The sequence below is a fragment of the Rutidosis leptorrhynchoides genome, chromosome 7, assembly GCF_046630445.1.
Source record: "Rutidosis leptorrhynchoides isolate AG116_Rl617_1_P2 chromosome 7, CSIRO_AGI_Rlap_v1, whole genome shotgun sequence".
In the NCBI taxonomy this organism is placed as follows: Eukaryota; Viridiplantae; Streptophyta; class Magnoliopsida; order Asterales; family Asteraceae; genus Rutidosis; species Rutidosis leptorrhynchoides.
Genome location: NC_092339.1, coordinates 333,699,937 through 333,716,448, shown reverse-complemented (window position 1 = coordinate 333,716,448; position 16,512 = coordinate 333,699,937). Strand labels below are relative to the sequence as shown.

The following is a 16,512-nucleotide window of genomic DNA, read 5'->3' as shown; positions in this document are numbered from 1 at the left end:
AATGCTTGTTATGTGGGAAGTAGATGAGTGAATACAAGCTTCAAGCTTTGACACTCGCAATGTCTCATTTTGGAAGTAAAGTCTTCCAAACTTGGAAGTAAAGTCTTCCAAGTTAAGTTATGTTCCTAGCTTGGGAGTAAAGTCTCCCAAGTCTAGCTCGATCCTCTTTAAGGAAGTTAAAGTCTTCCAAGTGCTTCAAAATTTAGAATTGGAGGACTCTCTTATTAAGTCACGTGGGGCCCTAATTCCACGAACCTCCATCAATGCTTTCGCCCTACTATGAGAGAAACCATAGAGTTGTGATAGAAAGCTTGATGAGTTCCGGTTACCCCGTGCCCGGGTGACCAATAAAGGTGGGGTAACCAGTCCCTTACCTTTGGCACACCCACCTTAACCCTATACTTGGAATTGATGATTATTATTTGAAATTGATGACCATTTTTGGAATTGACGAAAATAGGTGTTTTGGGGGCATGGAGGTGGAAGAGGGATATCCATCGCGGGTTGATGAGGTGAGCATTCTTTTTGGGAGCGTATTCTGTACACGATACATTTCTTGACGATTGGTGATGTGTGCGATATTCATGGCCCTTATTCATTTTGGGGTGCATGTTACATTATTTGGATACACCTTTGGTTTGTTTGAGTAGTTTTGTGTTAGATTATGATTGATTTAGAGATTTGATGTGATTGATTAGTTTTATGAGTTTATGGCTATCTCGTGAATCCTACATATTTGGTCAAGGTCAAGGAGGTCTAAGTTGATTTTGTGAAGATTTAATACTTTGTGATTGATGTTTGAAGACCTCCTCGAAGATGAAGTTGACTTTGGCCGGGCGAATGATTGGTTCAGGTAGACTTAGGCTTGAAATGTGTTTGTGTTAGTGATTGAGGATTATTAGTTGAAGATATTTATGAAGCTTGTATTGAGCTTGTGTTAGTAGAAGAAGATAATGATTATGCTTGGTCCTAAGCAATTGCAAGTTTTTGGAGAACACTCTAGCCATCAAGTGCATATTCATGAAGGTATCAATTTGTGCCCAAACTTTTTGCACTTTGGCATTGTTCACTTATTTATTCTCAATCTCCAAAGCTTATTTTGTCGATTGTTTGCTTGAGGACAAGCAAAGATTCAAATGTAGGGGGTTTTATATCGCTCCATTTATATATGTTTTATCTCGCGATATCTCCCTCACTTTGTTCGGTTTTTGATGATCTTGGAGCAAATTTTGTGTGCTATTGAGCTAAATGGTAATTTAAGGGTTAAGGACTTGATTTGGTGTAAAATTGACCAATACTTGAGCAAAATATGCAAAGGAAATGGCAAGTGCAGGATTCAGCTCAAAAAGCGTTGCTCCTGAACTAAGAGCGCCGCTCCTGTGGAGCAAAAGCGCAGCATCAACATGAAAAGCGACGTTCTTATGCACATTTCAGCTCCATTTTACACTAGTGACCAGAAGCGTCGTTCCTAAAGTCAAGAGCGCCGCTCCTATCCAGACAAAAGCGGCGCTCCCATAGCAAAAGCGCCGTCCCAGAATGTTGCCAAAAGCGGCGTTCCTGATCAAAAGCGCCACTCCTCAATTAATCTAAACGCGCCGCTCCTGCATCAAAAGCGACGCTCTTGTCGCTGTTTCAACCCAGATTTTCAGGACTATAAAAGGAACGAGATTAGGTCATTTTTCATATGCAGCTTTAGAGAGCAGCTATCTTAGGTCCGAATTTCACATACAAAACCCTAATTTCATCATCCATTGGTGTTTAAGGGTGGATTCAAGGAGGCTAGCTCTAGATTCATCATTGTTTAGCTTATATCTTCATCTTCTTTACATTTGGGTTGTAATCTTCACTTTACTTTACATACTTTGCATTAATTACTTGTAATGACTTGAAGACGATGATCATTTATGTTTCTATGCTTATTATTAGTTTGATCTTAGCCATGATTGGCTAAATCTCTTGTGTTTGCTTATCTATGAATCTCTAATGCTAGTGTTTGCCCCAAAATCAATTGAATAATGTTGTTTAAATGAATTACATGATCATGTGTTATTGAGTTAGCTAAAGATCCATTGCTATGAGTTTGTTTTAGGCTTGACTTTGATTACATATGTTGAGTAGCTCTCTTAGTGATTTGAGAAGTGAATCAATGTGTGCTTTAACACCTTAGGTGATCTAGACGACTAGTTTAGGAATTTCAAGTGATTGTGTTTTTGATCTAGGTTGGTTTTCAATTGGCCTTTAATCAACATAGTAGTGCCGATTATCTTAAGTGATTTCGATAATTGGGGGTTTTAAGTGATTTTAACCTAGGCATAATCTCAATAACCAAATCGTGCTTAACTCGATCTTAGAATACAATGCTTATGTGAATTCGCGGAGTGTTATTTGATTTGAGGTTTAGTAGTGATGCTAAACATTTAATAGTTCAACAACTATTTTGATAACAAAATAGGCAAAATCAGGGCAAGCCAAGCACAGAGAGGATTAGATAAGTGAACACTTCTTAGTTAATTTGATTTAAGTCTTAATACTTTGTTACTTGTTTCTTGCTACTAGTTCACTTGTTAAGTTTAAGTTTGTTTAATTGTGCAAGTTTTAGTTGTTAGTTAATATCAATCAAAACCCCCAATCAAACAAACTCTAGGACAATTGATAGTTTCAAATATTCGACTTACACCGCTCCCTTGGGACGAACTTGATAAGAATACTTACATTGAAGTGCTATAATAACCGGGTTCTAAGTGCTCGTTAGTTGTGTGTGCTTATTTGTAGTGTTTAAATCATATATAAATTTTGAGGGTAAAAGATGTACGTTGCACAACACCATCAAGTACACATAAGTCATAATAAGAGTATATGATACATTACACATTCTAAGCATAAATTAGGTTTAACATAACCCCTCAATACAATCCTAACCAACATTTTTAAGATAATTGGCATTGGTGCTGACGGCATCCGAGATTACTGAGTCCGCGGAGTTAGATGAGAGGATAGTGATAGGAGTGGCAATCCAAAAGGTAAGCGGGGTGGTTGATATGGAGCGAGGAATCTCTAGGGGAGTTATCATTCCTAGGTGTCAAAAGATGCGATTGAGATGGATGGAATAGGGAAGTGGATGATTAGGAAGATTACGAAGATTACCCATTCGTTGAGCCACGATAAAGGCTAAGTTTATGGCTTCGTTTGATAGAAAGGACCATAGAATGGCTACCTCGGTTCCTGAGAGATGATCAACGGAATTCTCCCTACAAAAGATATTGTGTCCAATGATGGTTAAGAGGAGTTGAAGATCATGAAGAATATCAGAATCTTGAACATGGATGCGGCGATTGAGGTCGTGAGGTACTTCCGAGTAAGTGGTGGTGGATAATACTTCTTATACGGGGTATGTTGGGTGCAAGGATCTAAGATCAGTTCGAGGAGTGTAGAAATCATGACCTTGTGAGGGAATTCTCATAACCGAAGCAAAGTATGAGAGTGGCCAAGTGTGAATTTTCCTACCGAATTTAAATTTGACTTGATTAGGGTTGACAAATTCGAAATTAGCATAAAATTCTCGGATAAGAGGTGGGTAGATGACTTCATCAAGGTCTAAGAAAGAGAAACATTCTTTTTGAGTGAATGTTTTGTAAAGGTTTGGAAATTCATCATAGTGAACAACTCTTTCTTTAAGAAGGGTTCGAGTTTCCATTTGTTGTTGGTGATATGCCGCGCATTGCCCTCGTGTGTTAGTCATTTCCTAGGAACATGAACATTTTAGCAAAAATTCATGTTAAGAACATGATTTGAAAACCTATTTGATGGACATATGTCGATTAATTCTTGTCTAGACACATTTTTCAAAACAAATAAGGTGTGCCATTTTGAAAAGTTAGAAAAGTTTCATCATTTCAATTTATGTTCGCCAAAGTTTGATAAGTATCATGAGACTGACATTTATCAAAAGAACTTGGTCATACATTTGTGTGTGCATGAGTGGTTTCAAAAACAACTTTGATGAATTATGCAAGAAAAAGTTACTACTTGGCACTCTATGAGTTGAAACTTGTACAAATAAGCTTTCACACAATTGATAAGTTATGCATCAAAACAAGTGTTCCTATTAGTTATGAAAGACACCAAAATTATTCTCATGTGAGATTAAGCAAGTAATTAAGAATTACATGAGACAATTTTTTTAAAATAAGCAAGATTAAAAAGATTTGGATGCTTATCTTTGAGGACCACTAGATGCTGGAAAGAACGGAGACAATGAAATCTAGAATCTAGTGGTTGGGGTTTAAGGAAAGAGTGGGTTTGGTGAAAAAGTGGTTTAGATAATAAAGATGATGAGGGACAAAACAGCCGTAAGCTGTTGTGCGGTTGACCCCACGGTCGGACATCGTTCGACCGCACATCTTCAGTAAATTTAATTAAGGCACAAGTTCCATCATAACTCATTCCTAAGTAGAGTGAAGGTCTCCTTTTTCAGTGGATCAGCAATATTTTCTAAGGAGTATACCTTATCAATCACATTATTTCCTTTTTGGACATGATCACGTAAGAAGTGGTGCCTAATGTCTATGTGTTTAGTCCTAGAGTGTAATATTTGATTTTTAGATAGGTCTATAGCACTTATATTATCACAACAAATAGGTATTTCAAAAGAGATGATACCGTAATCGGTGAAGGTTTGTTTCATCCATAGCACTTGTGCACATGCTCTTCCTACTACAACATATTTCGCTTCGGTAGTAGATAGTGCGATGGAAGTTTGCTTCTTAGAGAATCATGATGTTAAGCAAAGTCTGAAAAATGCACATACACCACTTGTGCTCTTTTGATCAATCAACGATCCTCCATGGTCGGAATCCGTAAAGCACATAATGTCAACACCGGTGAACTTTGGATACCATAGACCAAGGTGCATGGTACCTTTCAAATATCTAAAGATTCGTTTGACCGCTTCTACATGAGACATTTTGGGATTCTCTTGGAATCTTGCACACAAGCACACACTATACATAATATCGGGTCGGCTTGCCGTTAAGTATAGAAGAGATCCAATCATTCCTCTATACTTGGTGCTATCGAATGAATCTACTTCTCCTTCAAGAGTAAGCTTGACGTTGGTAGCCATTGGCGTGAACATAGGTTTTGAGTTTTCCATTACAAACTTTTTGAGCATATCATGAATATACTTTTGTTGATTGGTGAACGTTCCATCTTCTAGTTGCTTAATTTGAAGTCTTAGAAAGAACTTGAGTTCACCCATCATGCTCATTTCAAAATCATCATGCATTAACTTAGAAAACTCATTGCTAAGAGACTCGTTAGTAGATACAAATACAATATCATCAACATATATTAGAATAATAACCAAATCATTTTCATGATTTTTGACAAATTAGGTATATCAATTTTTCCCATTTCATATCCATGATTAATAAGAAACATTTTAAGTCTCTCATACCAGGCTCCAGGTGCTTGTTTGAGTCCATATAGGGCTTTCTTAAGTTTAAACACATGATACGGTTTTTCAAAGTCTTCAAAGCCCGGGGGTTGTGACACATATACTTCTTCAATTATGACACCATTTAGAAAAGCACTTTTAACATCCATTTGATATAGTTTTAAGTTATTGGCACATGCATATGCAAGAAGTATTCTAATAGACTCTAGTCAAGCTACATGGGTAAAGGTTTCATCATAATCGATTCCTTCTTGTTGACTATACCCTTATGCAACCAACCTAGCTTTGTTTCTAATAACCTTCTCATCTTCATCTAGTTTGTTTCTATATACCCATTTGGTTCCTATAATATTTTGCTCACCTGGAAAGGGATCCAAATCCCATACATCACTCCTTTGGAATTGGTTTAATTCCTCTTGCATGGCTTCTACCCAACTTTCATCTAATAAAACTTCTTTGACATTTTTGGGTTATATTTGGGAGATGAATGCATAGTTTGCAACTAGGTTGAAGATTTGTGATCATGTGCTTCTAGTGTTGATATCTCCTATGACTTGTTCTATTGGATGATCCTTAATATGTTTAAGGTCGGTTGTGCGTTCTAAATTATCTTTGCTAGGATCGTTTTCCAAGTGAGATTCTTTCTCATTGGTTTGTTCAACTTCTTTGGACTCATTTTGGTTTGTGCTAGTCACAATGACTTCTTGCTCAATCACCTCATCATCTACTAGTGGTTTAGACTTGGTTGGAGGATTTTCATCAAAGGTGACATCTAATGATTCTTCTATGACATTAGTGTACTTGTTTAGAACCCTATAGGCTTTGCTTTCTAAAGAGTATCCTAGGAATACTCCTTCATAGGCTTTAGGTTCAAACTTAGTTAGGTATTCCTTTTTGTTTAAGATGAAACATTTACATCCAAATACCCTAAGATGACTTACGGTGGGTTTCCTACCATTTAGAATTTCATAGGGTTTTTATCCATTGAAGGTCTAATTAGAACTTTATTTTGAATATACGTAGAGGTTGCGACTGCTTCACACCAAATTTTTTGAGGGATTGATTGTTCATTTAGCATTTTTCTACTCATTTCTTGAAGGGTTCGGTTTTTCCTTTCAACAACCCCATTTGATTGGGGAGTACGAGGAGCCGAGAAATTATGAGAAATTCCATGTATATCACAAAAGACTCCAAATTGTGCATCATTATCAAATTCTCTTCCATGATCCGTTCGTATGGTGACAATTGTACACCTAAACAAGTTTTGTATTTTTGTAGTAAAAATTACGAATCTTTCAAAAGCTTCATTTTTGTGTTTTAGAAAAAGTGTCCATGTATATCTCGAAAAATCATCAACGATTACTAGGGTGTAGAAATAAGCACCATAGCTTTGAATGGATGATGGACCAAACAAATCCATGTGTAAGAGTTCTAGATATCTTTTAGTTGAAATGAAGTTCTTAGGTTTATGACTAGCATGGACTTGTTTCCCTACTTTACATGCATCATAAAGATGACTTTCATATTTTAGCTTAGGTAAATCTCTAACCATTTCTTTAGAAGATATGTTGTGAATTAATTTCATATTAGCATGTCTAAGTCTCCTATGTCACAAAGTGGTAGTGTCATGAATGGAAGTGAGACAAATATCTAAATGTTTAAAGTCATTTAGTTTACATGTGTAAAGACCCTTTTTCCTAATTTCATTTATATCATTTTTACCATCTTTGGTTATATGTGAAGATAATTTAGTGAATGTCATGTTATACCCTTTATCACATATTTTACCAACACTTAGCAACTTAGGTTCTTAATATGCAAGACATCTTCAAGTGTAAATTTAGAGTTAGTGATGTTACCTTTACCGACGATTTTACCTCGTACATCGCCGCCAAAGATTACGTCACCACCATTATGCTCTTTGTACCTTGTGAAGAAGTCTTTGTTCCCCATCATGTGCGTTGTACATCCACTATCGATTATCAAATATTCTTCTTGTACAACGCCATTTAGGCAAACCTATATTTGGTTGATTAATAACTTTGGTACCCAATGTTTATTGGGTCCGGAATGATTAGCATCAAAAACTCCTACTCTAACCCATCGTTTTTCTACTTTAGTGTTGTAGCTTCCTTTTGGTTGAGCCCTTGAATCAACGATTTTCTTCATAGGTTTTCTAGAGTGATTAGTCTTATTTTCTAAGAAATTCCCTTTAGATTCTACCCTTTTAGGTAGTCTAGTTTTTGAAAAAGGACCTGCGGTCGACCTCACGGTCTGGTCGTGATTTGACCGCACACCTCCTGTAACATTTTGATTTTCTTGAGACCTAACAAACACTATAGGTTGTTGTTTTGATGGTTTAATTTTGAGGGTGCTTTCTTTAAACCCTAACCCATGTTTGTTATTACTTGTTCGTTGAACACTTAAGATGTCTTCTAGAAGTTTTTCACTTTTATTAAATATTGAAAACTTGATTTAATTTTCAAGTAGTTTGACGGTTTTGTTAAGTGTTCTATTTTCATGCTCTAGATCATCACAAGTAAGGTATTTGTGTGAGTTAGCTATTCTTTCCTTTAGCCTAGACACTTCTAACTTAAGTGAGCTATTTTCTTCTTTTAAGTTGGTATTACTAGTGCTAACTCTACTAATTAGATCGCAAAGCTTAACGAAATTATCAAAATTGAATTCAAAAGAGTTTGGAAGAACCTCATTGTCAATTTGTCTGATTAGGCAAGCTTCATCATCTCTTTTCGAGCTCGGTGCATCAATGGCCATGAGACATGTTTCATTTCCTTCTTTTTGTGTCTCATTCTCTTCATCGTCCCAATCACCTCCAAGAAACGCCTTCTCGTTCTTTCTTTTAGGACATTCACTTATTAAATGATTTGGATCACCACATCCAAAACATTTCCTTACGAACTTCCTCTTGGAATCAAAAGGTACCTTCTTTGAGTCCACTGGAGTTCGGACATGATTCCCGGGTCTTCAGTAGAACTTCTTGAATGATCGAACAATAAATGCAAGTTGTTCATCGTCATATAGGATATCATATTCATCCTCTTCGTATTCACCTTCTTCACTCGCTATGACTTTCAAAGCATTTGACTTATTCTTTTCTTTCTTGACTTTGTCCGCTTCTTCATCCTTGTCTAGGATGACCTCATGGACATTGATATTTCCAATGAGTTCATCAAGCGACAAATTTTCCAAGTCCTTTGACTCATCTATTGCCGTCATTTTAGGTCTCCATTTGGAGGGTAATGCTCTTAAGAATTTACGAACATATTGCTTGTTCGTGTAGATAGTATCTAAAGCTTTCAAACTTGAACAAATATTGATAAATCTAGAATAGGCAATATCAATTTTCTCATTATCCGATATAACAAATTGTTCATATTGAGCAACTAGTAGTTCAATTTTATTTTCAATGACTTGCTCATTTCCTTGATGAGTAACTATTAAACTATCCCATATTTCCTTTGCATTCTTAAGCATAAAGACTCTTTCATATTTTTTTCTAGGCAAAGCATTAAATATGACTAGTTTAGCTTGGTAGTTTTTCCCTACATCCGTTTTATGTTCTTTGGAACAATTTTCCTCGGGCACAATTATTCTAGTTTTCCTATCCTCACTTAGTGTGAATGGGACATAATCGTCCTTAGTAATAATGTTCCAAACGTTTATATCTTTAATACGGACATATGTTTCAAATCTTTGTTTCCAATAGCAAAATCCTTCACCCTCAAGTAGTGAAAGTCTTTGCATAGAGAACCTTCACTATAGCTCAAGTTCTCAAATTTTTGTTCTATGAACTTTAACTCAAAAGTTTGCGAAAATTAATTTTTATCTTAAAAATGATAATTTTAGCAAACCGTTTAGAGCAACCGCTCTGATACCAATTTTAAGTAACTAGGGGGGGTAGAGTTACTTAGTGTAATTTTGAAAACTTTATCGATTTAGAGCTTGAGATTACTTTAGTGTGATTTGAAGAGTTTGTTCACAAGTATAATAAATACGAAGATAAAGGATAAGAGAACAAACACGGAGATTTATAGTGGTTCGGGAAGATGTTAGCTAATCTTCCTTAATCCACTCCTCAATTTTAATGACTTGAGACTTAGTTTAACTATGATGCTCCAAACTCGGTGAAGTGTCCGGATACAACAATAGCTCCTTGATAAGCTGCAACTTATGAACCCTTACGTCCCGTTGAAGAATTCACAATCACCAAATGCTCTTATCACAAGATCCTAATGCTACCACTAAGTGAAACCTCACTTATCTTCTAGATCCCTTTAAGAAGATAATTTACAAGTAAACTTACAACTAAGTTTACAATCACTCTTGCTTGAATCACTCTAAATTGATTACATTGAAATTTAAATGATATCAGTAATGTATAGAAATGTAAATGCAAGAGGTGAGTTTTCAAGTGCTCCAAGGTTTGACTTTTATAAGCAAGAGAAATTCAAACCCGGATGTCTGCTGCTCAACCCACGGTTGACTGTGGTTCGATCGTGCAGCTATGATCTCTGAATTTTGTAGCAGTTTGAGATCTTTTACTTTGGCTTTTTTCCTTATTAGATGGCTGCAATTAGATGCCAAAAACATCTGAAAAGACTTGCATTACCCCTTTTGTCTTGGAAACATTCTTTGAAGTTGACCTAGGCTTGAAAGAGGAAAGCCACTTTGTACTAGAGGTGTGTCATTGATTTCTTTTAAGGCAAATGCAGAATTTTGATCCCATGACAACCATAAGCTTCCAAACTTCAAGTCACAAGTCTTCAACTCTTTTGTCAACGTTAGTTTTTCAAGTATGTGCTTTCATTGGCTACTTGCAAACTTTCAAATTAGACTAACTTGTTTTCATATGAAGACTTTTGAGAGTTTACACTAAACTCTTATTAAACACATGATTAGTGCTTAATGGTAAATCAAGTGGAGAGCATCTCTTTAATTAGGACTTAATGACCATCTTTTAATTTAGATTTATAAAAGTACCCTTTGAAAAAAAAAATTAGCCATACTTGAATGTTTAACATTAATCAAAAGCTAAAAGTGTCATTAAGGTATCATTAAGTGTGATTAACCAAAATTAGTGTTTTGGTGACCAAAATTAGTGTTTTGGTGACCAAAATTCATTTGAATATGAAGGGGGCAACTATTCTAAGTATGTTTAAAGAAGTTTTGTAATTTATAGATGCCTCGAAGTAGTCAAATATTTTGTAACATCCCGCGTTTTTCCGTTAAATTTATTTTTAACACCGTCTTTTTCTTTTAAATAATACCTTTCGTTATTTAAATTCGTAGTTTCCGTTGACTAACGTTCATAATAATTCCGTCATTTAATTATAACATCTCTCGTTAACTTGCGTTTTAAAAATATTCGATCGGTTAAATCCCGCACCCGCTTTGAAACTCGAGGGACCGGAGTTGCCAAATGGGCAAACTAGTTGACTAGGTCAACTAGTCAACCCATTTCATCCATTCCATCATCTCCCTCATCCCTTTTCTCTCCATCTCAAGAACACACACACAAACCCATTCCATTCATTCATCATCTAAATTCAATCTTGGAAGCTCACAACAAATCCGATTACATATTTGGAATCCTCTCTTCATCCTCTACAATTTGATACCAACTTCATCTCGTTTGGGTAACATTTCTAAAACTCTAGATTTCTCTAAATTCGTGTTTTTGATTTGAAATGGTGTTAGTTAGTGTCTATGGCTCGAGTCTAACATGAATATATGTTTGGTTTGCTCGATTTGTTGTTTTTGGAGTAACTAGCATGAACTTGAAATGGGTGTGCTTAATCCTTGATTTTGGATGAGTTAATGTTGTTAGATTGTTAAAGTGCATGTTTTAATTGTGTTACTAGTATCACTAGCTTCGTTTTGATGCGTAGGTTGATTAAGAAAACTTCAAAAACATGAATATTGATTTTGTGATGTTTGACTAGGGTTTGATAGTTCTTGACATGAACTTTTGATGCTTGAATGCCATGGAATGTTAATTGTTAGTGATTAGTTGTAATGTATGCTTAATTACCTTCGAAACGGCATATCACATGTGTGAATTGGATTCCCGAAACTTAAAATGCATTTGATGAACTTGAAACTTTGAAAATGGATTCTTAATGATCACTTGACGGGAAATCGGTTATTGAAATTGATGTTTTTGTTTGATGAAACGTGTTTAGTTGTTTTCCTTGTCAAATTACCTTTCCGACGATATATAGTATGCATTTTGGATGTTTTCGGTTCATAAAATAGGTTAATTTGAGTTTTGGTTCGTGACTTGGTCTTTTTCTGCAAACTGCATGTTTCCCAGGTATTGCGCGCCGCGCATATACCCGCGTGCCGCGCAAAATTAGAAATCCCAGATGTTTGCCTTCGTGGTTAAGTTCTGACCAGGATTTACACTTGGGTGCGCGCCGCGCAACCCTTTGCGCGCCGCGCATATGCCCAGCTCATTTTAGTTTTTATTTTTCCTTTCACAAAATGTTTCCCGCTTAACCGTAACTCCGATTAACATGAAACTTGGCCATTCTGCTCATAAATGATTTCTCATCATGAGAAAATTGTCGGACACCCGATCCGACCCCGTTGACTTTGACTTTGACCAAGTTTGACTTTTAGTCAAACTTAACCAAACAATTATACGATCGTTCTAACATGCTTAGTTACTTGTATCGTGCATGAAACTTGACTAATTGATTCACATGCTACATAATCGAGTCGTAACGAGCCATAGGACTAATTGAACATCTTTGACCGTTTGTGTTTACCGTTATTGATACAACCTATATGATTAGGTCAAGACTAGCTTTGTCTTTGCACGCGTCTACTTGTTGAAGTACTTTATTAACTCTTGCACTCAAGGTGAGATCATAGTCCCACTTTTACTCTTTTTAAACTTATATTGGGATGAGAAAACATAAACGATTCTTTTGAACTAAGTGAACACAAGAACGGGAAAACAAACATTCTACATACGAGTTTAGAACAAAAATCCTCAATTCGATTATCATTAGTTACACTTGCCGGGTGTAAGCGAGAACTTATGTTATATGGCCATATGGGTTGACAACCCTCATCTTTGACGGTTCGCTACCGTCTACGGATGAAATATATTTTCGAGAATCAGTGTTTGTTCTAGCACTAAGTGATGGGGTATACAATGGAAGGAATGTTAAGCTTTGATAATTGGGTGCTCGTGAAACAAACTTTTGGAATGTATTACTATTATTTCATTGATGCAAATCTTGTGGTTCACTTGTACTTACTTACTTAAACCTATGATTTCACCAACGTTTTCGTTGACAGATTTCTATGTTTTCCTCAGGTCTTGCACGATATGTGAAACATGCTTCCGCTTACTATTTGATACTTGCATCCGATGTCGAGTATACATGCATTTCATGGAGCGTCTTTTGACTTTACTTTAAACCGTGTCGCCTAGATTTCAATCGTATCTATAACGTTGTAACTTAACTTTTGGTTGAACAATTCTTGTAAACTTGAAACAATCTTTATTTTGAAATGAAGGCGACATATTTTGGTCAAACGTTATCTTAAAGACTTATAATCAGGTAATGGGACCCACGTAGCCGACGCCATCACTTGACGATTTGTCGGGGTCGCTACAGGTGGTATCAGAGCCTTGGTTGTAGGGATTTAGAGTTCATTTGTGTTCACCCCGAGTCATAGGGTACATAGGTGAATCTAGACTACAACCGGCATATAGACTGAAGTAGGAATTATTTGACTAACTGTGCATTTATACTCGATCTCTTCTATCATATCTAACTCGTATTCGATCTTGATCTTACGTTGATAAATTTTGTTGGTGCGCCACCTTGACTTTATGAAGTAATGTTAAATGCACATGAGAATCAGGGTAATATAATTTCCGGGATTATATTACGGTGATTCACATGGACGTTCCGACATTATGACATAGAGAATTTAAGGCGAGTCAAGGAAAATTTTCTCTCTATCCTTATTCCATGCCACGGTTAGTATTGTTGAAAATACTAACCAACGATATTCTTGTCTCATGAAGGAACAATGGCTCACCAAGGTCAACACAATACTCCTCTTGAAACTCTAGAACAAGCTCTTCAACGAATGATAACCACCGCCGTGGGTACGGCCGTGGCCGATCACTTTTCTAACAACAACAATCATGGAGCCGGTAATTCAATCGAAGGTTGCTCCTACAAGAACTTCATGAAGTACAATCCTCCCACTTTCGATGGAACCGGGGGACCGGTTACTCTCACCCGATGGTTTGAACAAATGGAGACCGTTTTTAACACAAGCGGTTGTCGAGACCAAGATAAGGTCAAGTTTTCCACCCTCACTTTCACCGGTATTGCTCTCTCATGGTGGAACACGTATGTACAATTAGTGGGAAGCGATGAAGCCCACACACTCTCTTGGACCGAATTAAGAGAAAGAATGATCACCGAATACTTCCCGCGCGACGAGACTCGAAGGCTCGAACAGGGTCTAAGGAATTTAAAAACGGCCGGAAATGACCTCAAGGCTTATAATCAACGGTTTACCGAACTAGTCTCGATGTGTCCAATTCTCATGACTCCCGAATCCCTAAGAGTCGAACTTTACATGGATGGCCTCCCTAAGAGCATTCAACACAAGGTAATGACATCTCAACCCACTAACCTACAAGAGGCTTTAACAATGGCCCGCCAAGCCTTAGAAACGGTGAATGAAATGGAAGCACCGGCACCAATGGTCGAGAACCACCCGAGTAACAACAAAAGAACATGGGAAGCCTCTCAATCAAGCAACCACAACAATAACAACAACCCCGCCAAGAAGCCTTTTACCTCCAACGACAAGAAAGGCTATGCCGGAAAACTGCCTTTTTGTGACGAATGCCACAAGCATCACTTTGAAGGATGTGGCAGGTTTCGCCACCGGCGCCAAGGACCCGTCGCTCGAAAGATGCCCAACGCACACAGAACGGGTGCTTGCTTCGAATGTGGCCAACTGGGTCATTTTAGGAATGTGTGCCCAAATAAGAAAATCAACCCCAACGCACGCCGTTGAACCTTCGACATCGACACCAAGGATGCCCGGAACGACGATGGACTAGTAACGGGTACGTTTCTTCACAACAAACCGTATATTTCATACTTGTTCGATTCGATTACCGCTAGACGTTTTATAACCAAGGATTTGACTCATGCTCTTTATATTCCACCTCTTTCCCCCAGATACTACTTAGACGATTTAAGTGACCGACGGAAAAATATTGTGTGCCTATAAATTTTATTGGAGGAAATACGTAAAGACTTTTGACTTGACACCTATAGAACTAGGGAGCTCGGAACCTATTCGTAAAAAAAAAAAAAAAAAAAAAAAAAAAATGTTCCCCATCATCTTGTATAGATTATTGTGAACTGAGTAATTTTCGGTTGGAAACCGATACCCTCTCCCTCGCATCCATGACCTCATGATTATTTGCACGAATCCCGTATGTTCCAAATCGACCTCCGTTCCGGTTATCATCAATTGGGGGTTAAGTGAGACGATGTCTCCTAAGCCACTTTCCGAACTCGCAACGTTAGTTGTAAATCTCTCTTAGTACCGCTTGATTTATTTAGGGCTCGCCCGTATCCATAAACCTCTTGAACCGCGTATGCAAATTCATATAGACTAATCTGTTATCGTATTTATAGATGACATCTTAACTTATTTAAGTAAAGAAGGAAAACGAACAACATCACCATCTTACGCTCGAACTTTTCAGAAAAGAGCAACTTTATACCAAATTCTCCGAGTGAGAATTTCTGTTGAACGAAGTCCAATTTTCTAGACCATGAAGTTAATGGTCAAGGAATTACAATCAATCTCGAAATCAAGCCACATGTAATCAGGAAACTCTCCCAACTCAGACTTTTATTCGTAAAAATCTTAGATCTCACCGGTTGTTACCGAAGATTCATTTCTGACTTTTCTCGTATTACACGACTTTAATCTCTCCGCGATCGAACCTTGAGCGTGATTCTTCACACCAACATTTCTAGCTAAATTCGTACAACACCAGATGGGACTCAAATATGGAAATATTTCTACTCGGACGCCGAAAGGCATACTCCCTCGACTCGAAATCAACGGAACGGAAATTCGTTATTTTGCACGAAGAATTCGAATACTAAATTGTGGATCCGATCAATATTCTTGTCATCACGTACCACACTACATACCTCTGTTATTTCACCGTTACCGTCTGATATTACTGGAAATTAAGATAACACACAATCCAACGATACTTCACTCTTCTTTGACTTAACGCCCTTGTGTTTCTGATAATCGGTCAACTATTATTCAACCCCGAACTATACAACTACGTGTACTACCTCGTTTCTCTTTCAGACTTCAACTTTTGACAACTAGAGGCACGTTATAGCAACCTCGAGATGTAAACTCATCCTATTCTAAGTCCTCATTTCACTACTATCTTTACCGTTCGCATTTCCGTTTAAAGAAACTCCTTGTAACATTTCTCCATGGATAGAGAAACTCCTCATATTACATAAGTATTCGCCACGAGGGTGAATAGTCCTAACGAACATTTTTCGAACCCTAACTAACTTGTTCAAACGTATCTTAAGAGATTCTATTCCAACACGGTGTATCTTTGTCAATTATTCTGTATCGAAATACTCGTTTCACTTCTAGTTTTACAAGAAACCTTGGGGACCCGCTTAGACATGAGTACCGCGTACCACCCACAAACTGACGAACCGAGCAAACGAACGATTTACGTCTTGGAAAGACACCTCACAAACTCGTATTGTCACCTTTAGTAGATCACTCTTACAACAGTAGTTACCACTCGTGTGTTCACGCGCACTTTTCGAAACCTTATATGACCGCTAATGTCATACCCCTGTTCATTTAACCAAAGCATCAACCACCGAAATCTGAACTCCATCAAGAAACAACAATTGAGATCGTTCAAGTCCGAGAAGGGCTCGAGACAACCCATTGTCGCCAGAAGAGTTATACCAAACTTAGAG

At 37.3% G+C, this 16,512-nt stretch overlaps 1 protein-coding gene across 1 annotated transcript; it reads right to left on the bottom strand.

Annotated features, from left to right (window-relative positions):
- Nucleotides 1-4,771: 4,771 nt before the first annotated feature.
- Nucleotides 4,772-5,257, bottom strand: LOC139860313 (uncharacterized mitochondrial protein AtMg00810-like). The gene has a single exon (XM_071849079.1). It carries the CDS (start codon nucleotides 5,255-5,257, stop codon nucleotides 4,772-4,774), a length of 486 nt encoding a protein of 161 aa, XP_071705180.1.
- Nucleotides 5,258-16,512: the final 11,255 nt, after the last annotated feature.

Excerpts from the sequence above, each read along its gene's own strand:
- LOC139860313 (XM_071849079.1), bottom strand. The coding sequence starts at position 5,257 with ATGGGTGAACTCAAGTTCTTTCTAAGACTTCAAATTAAGCAACTAGAA.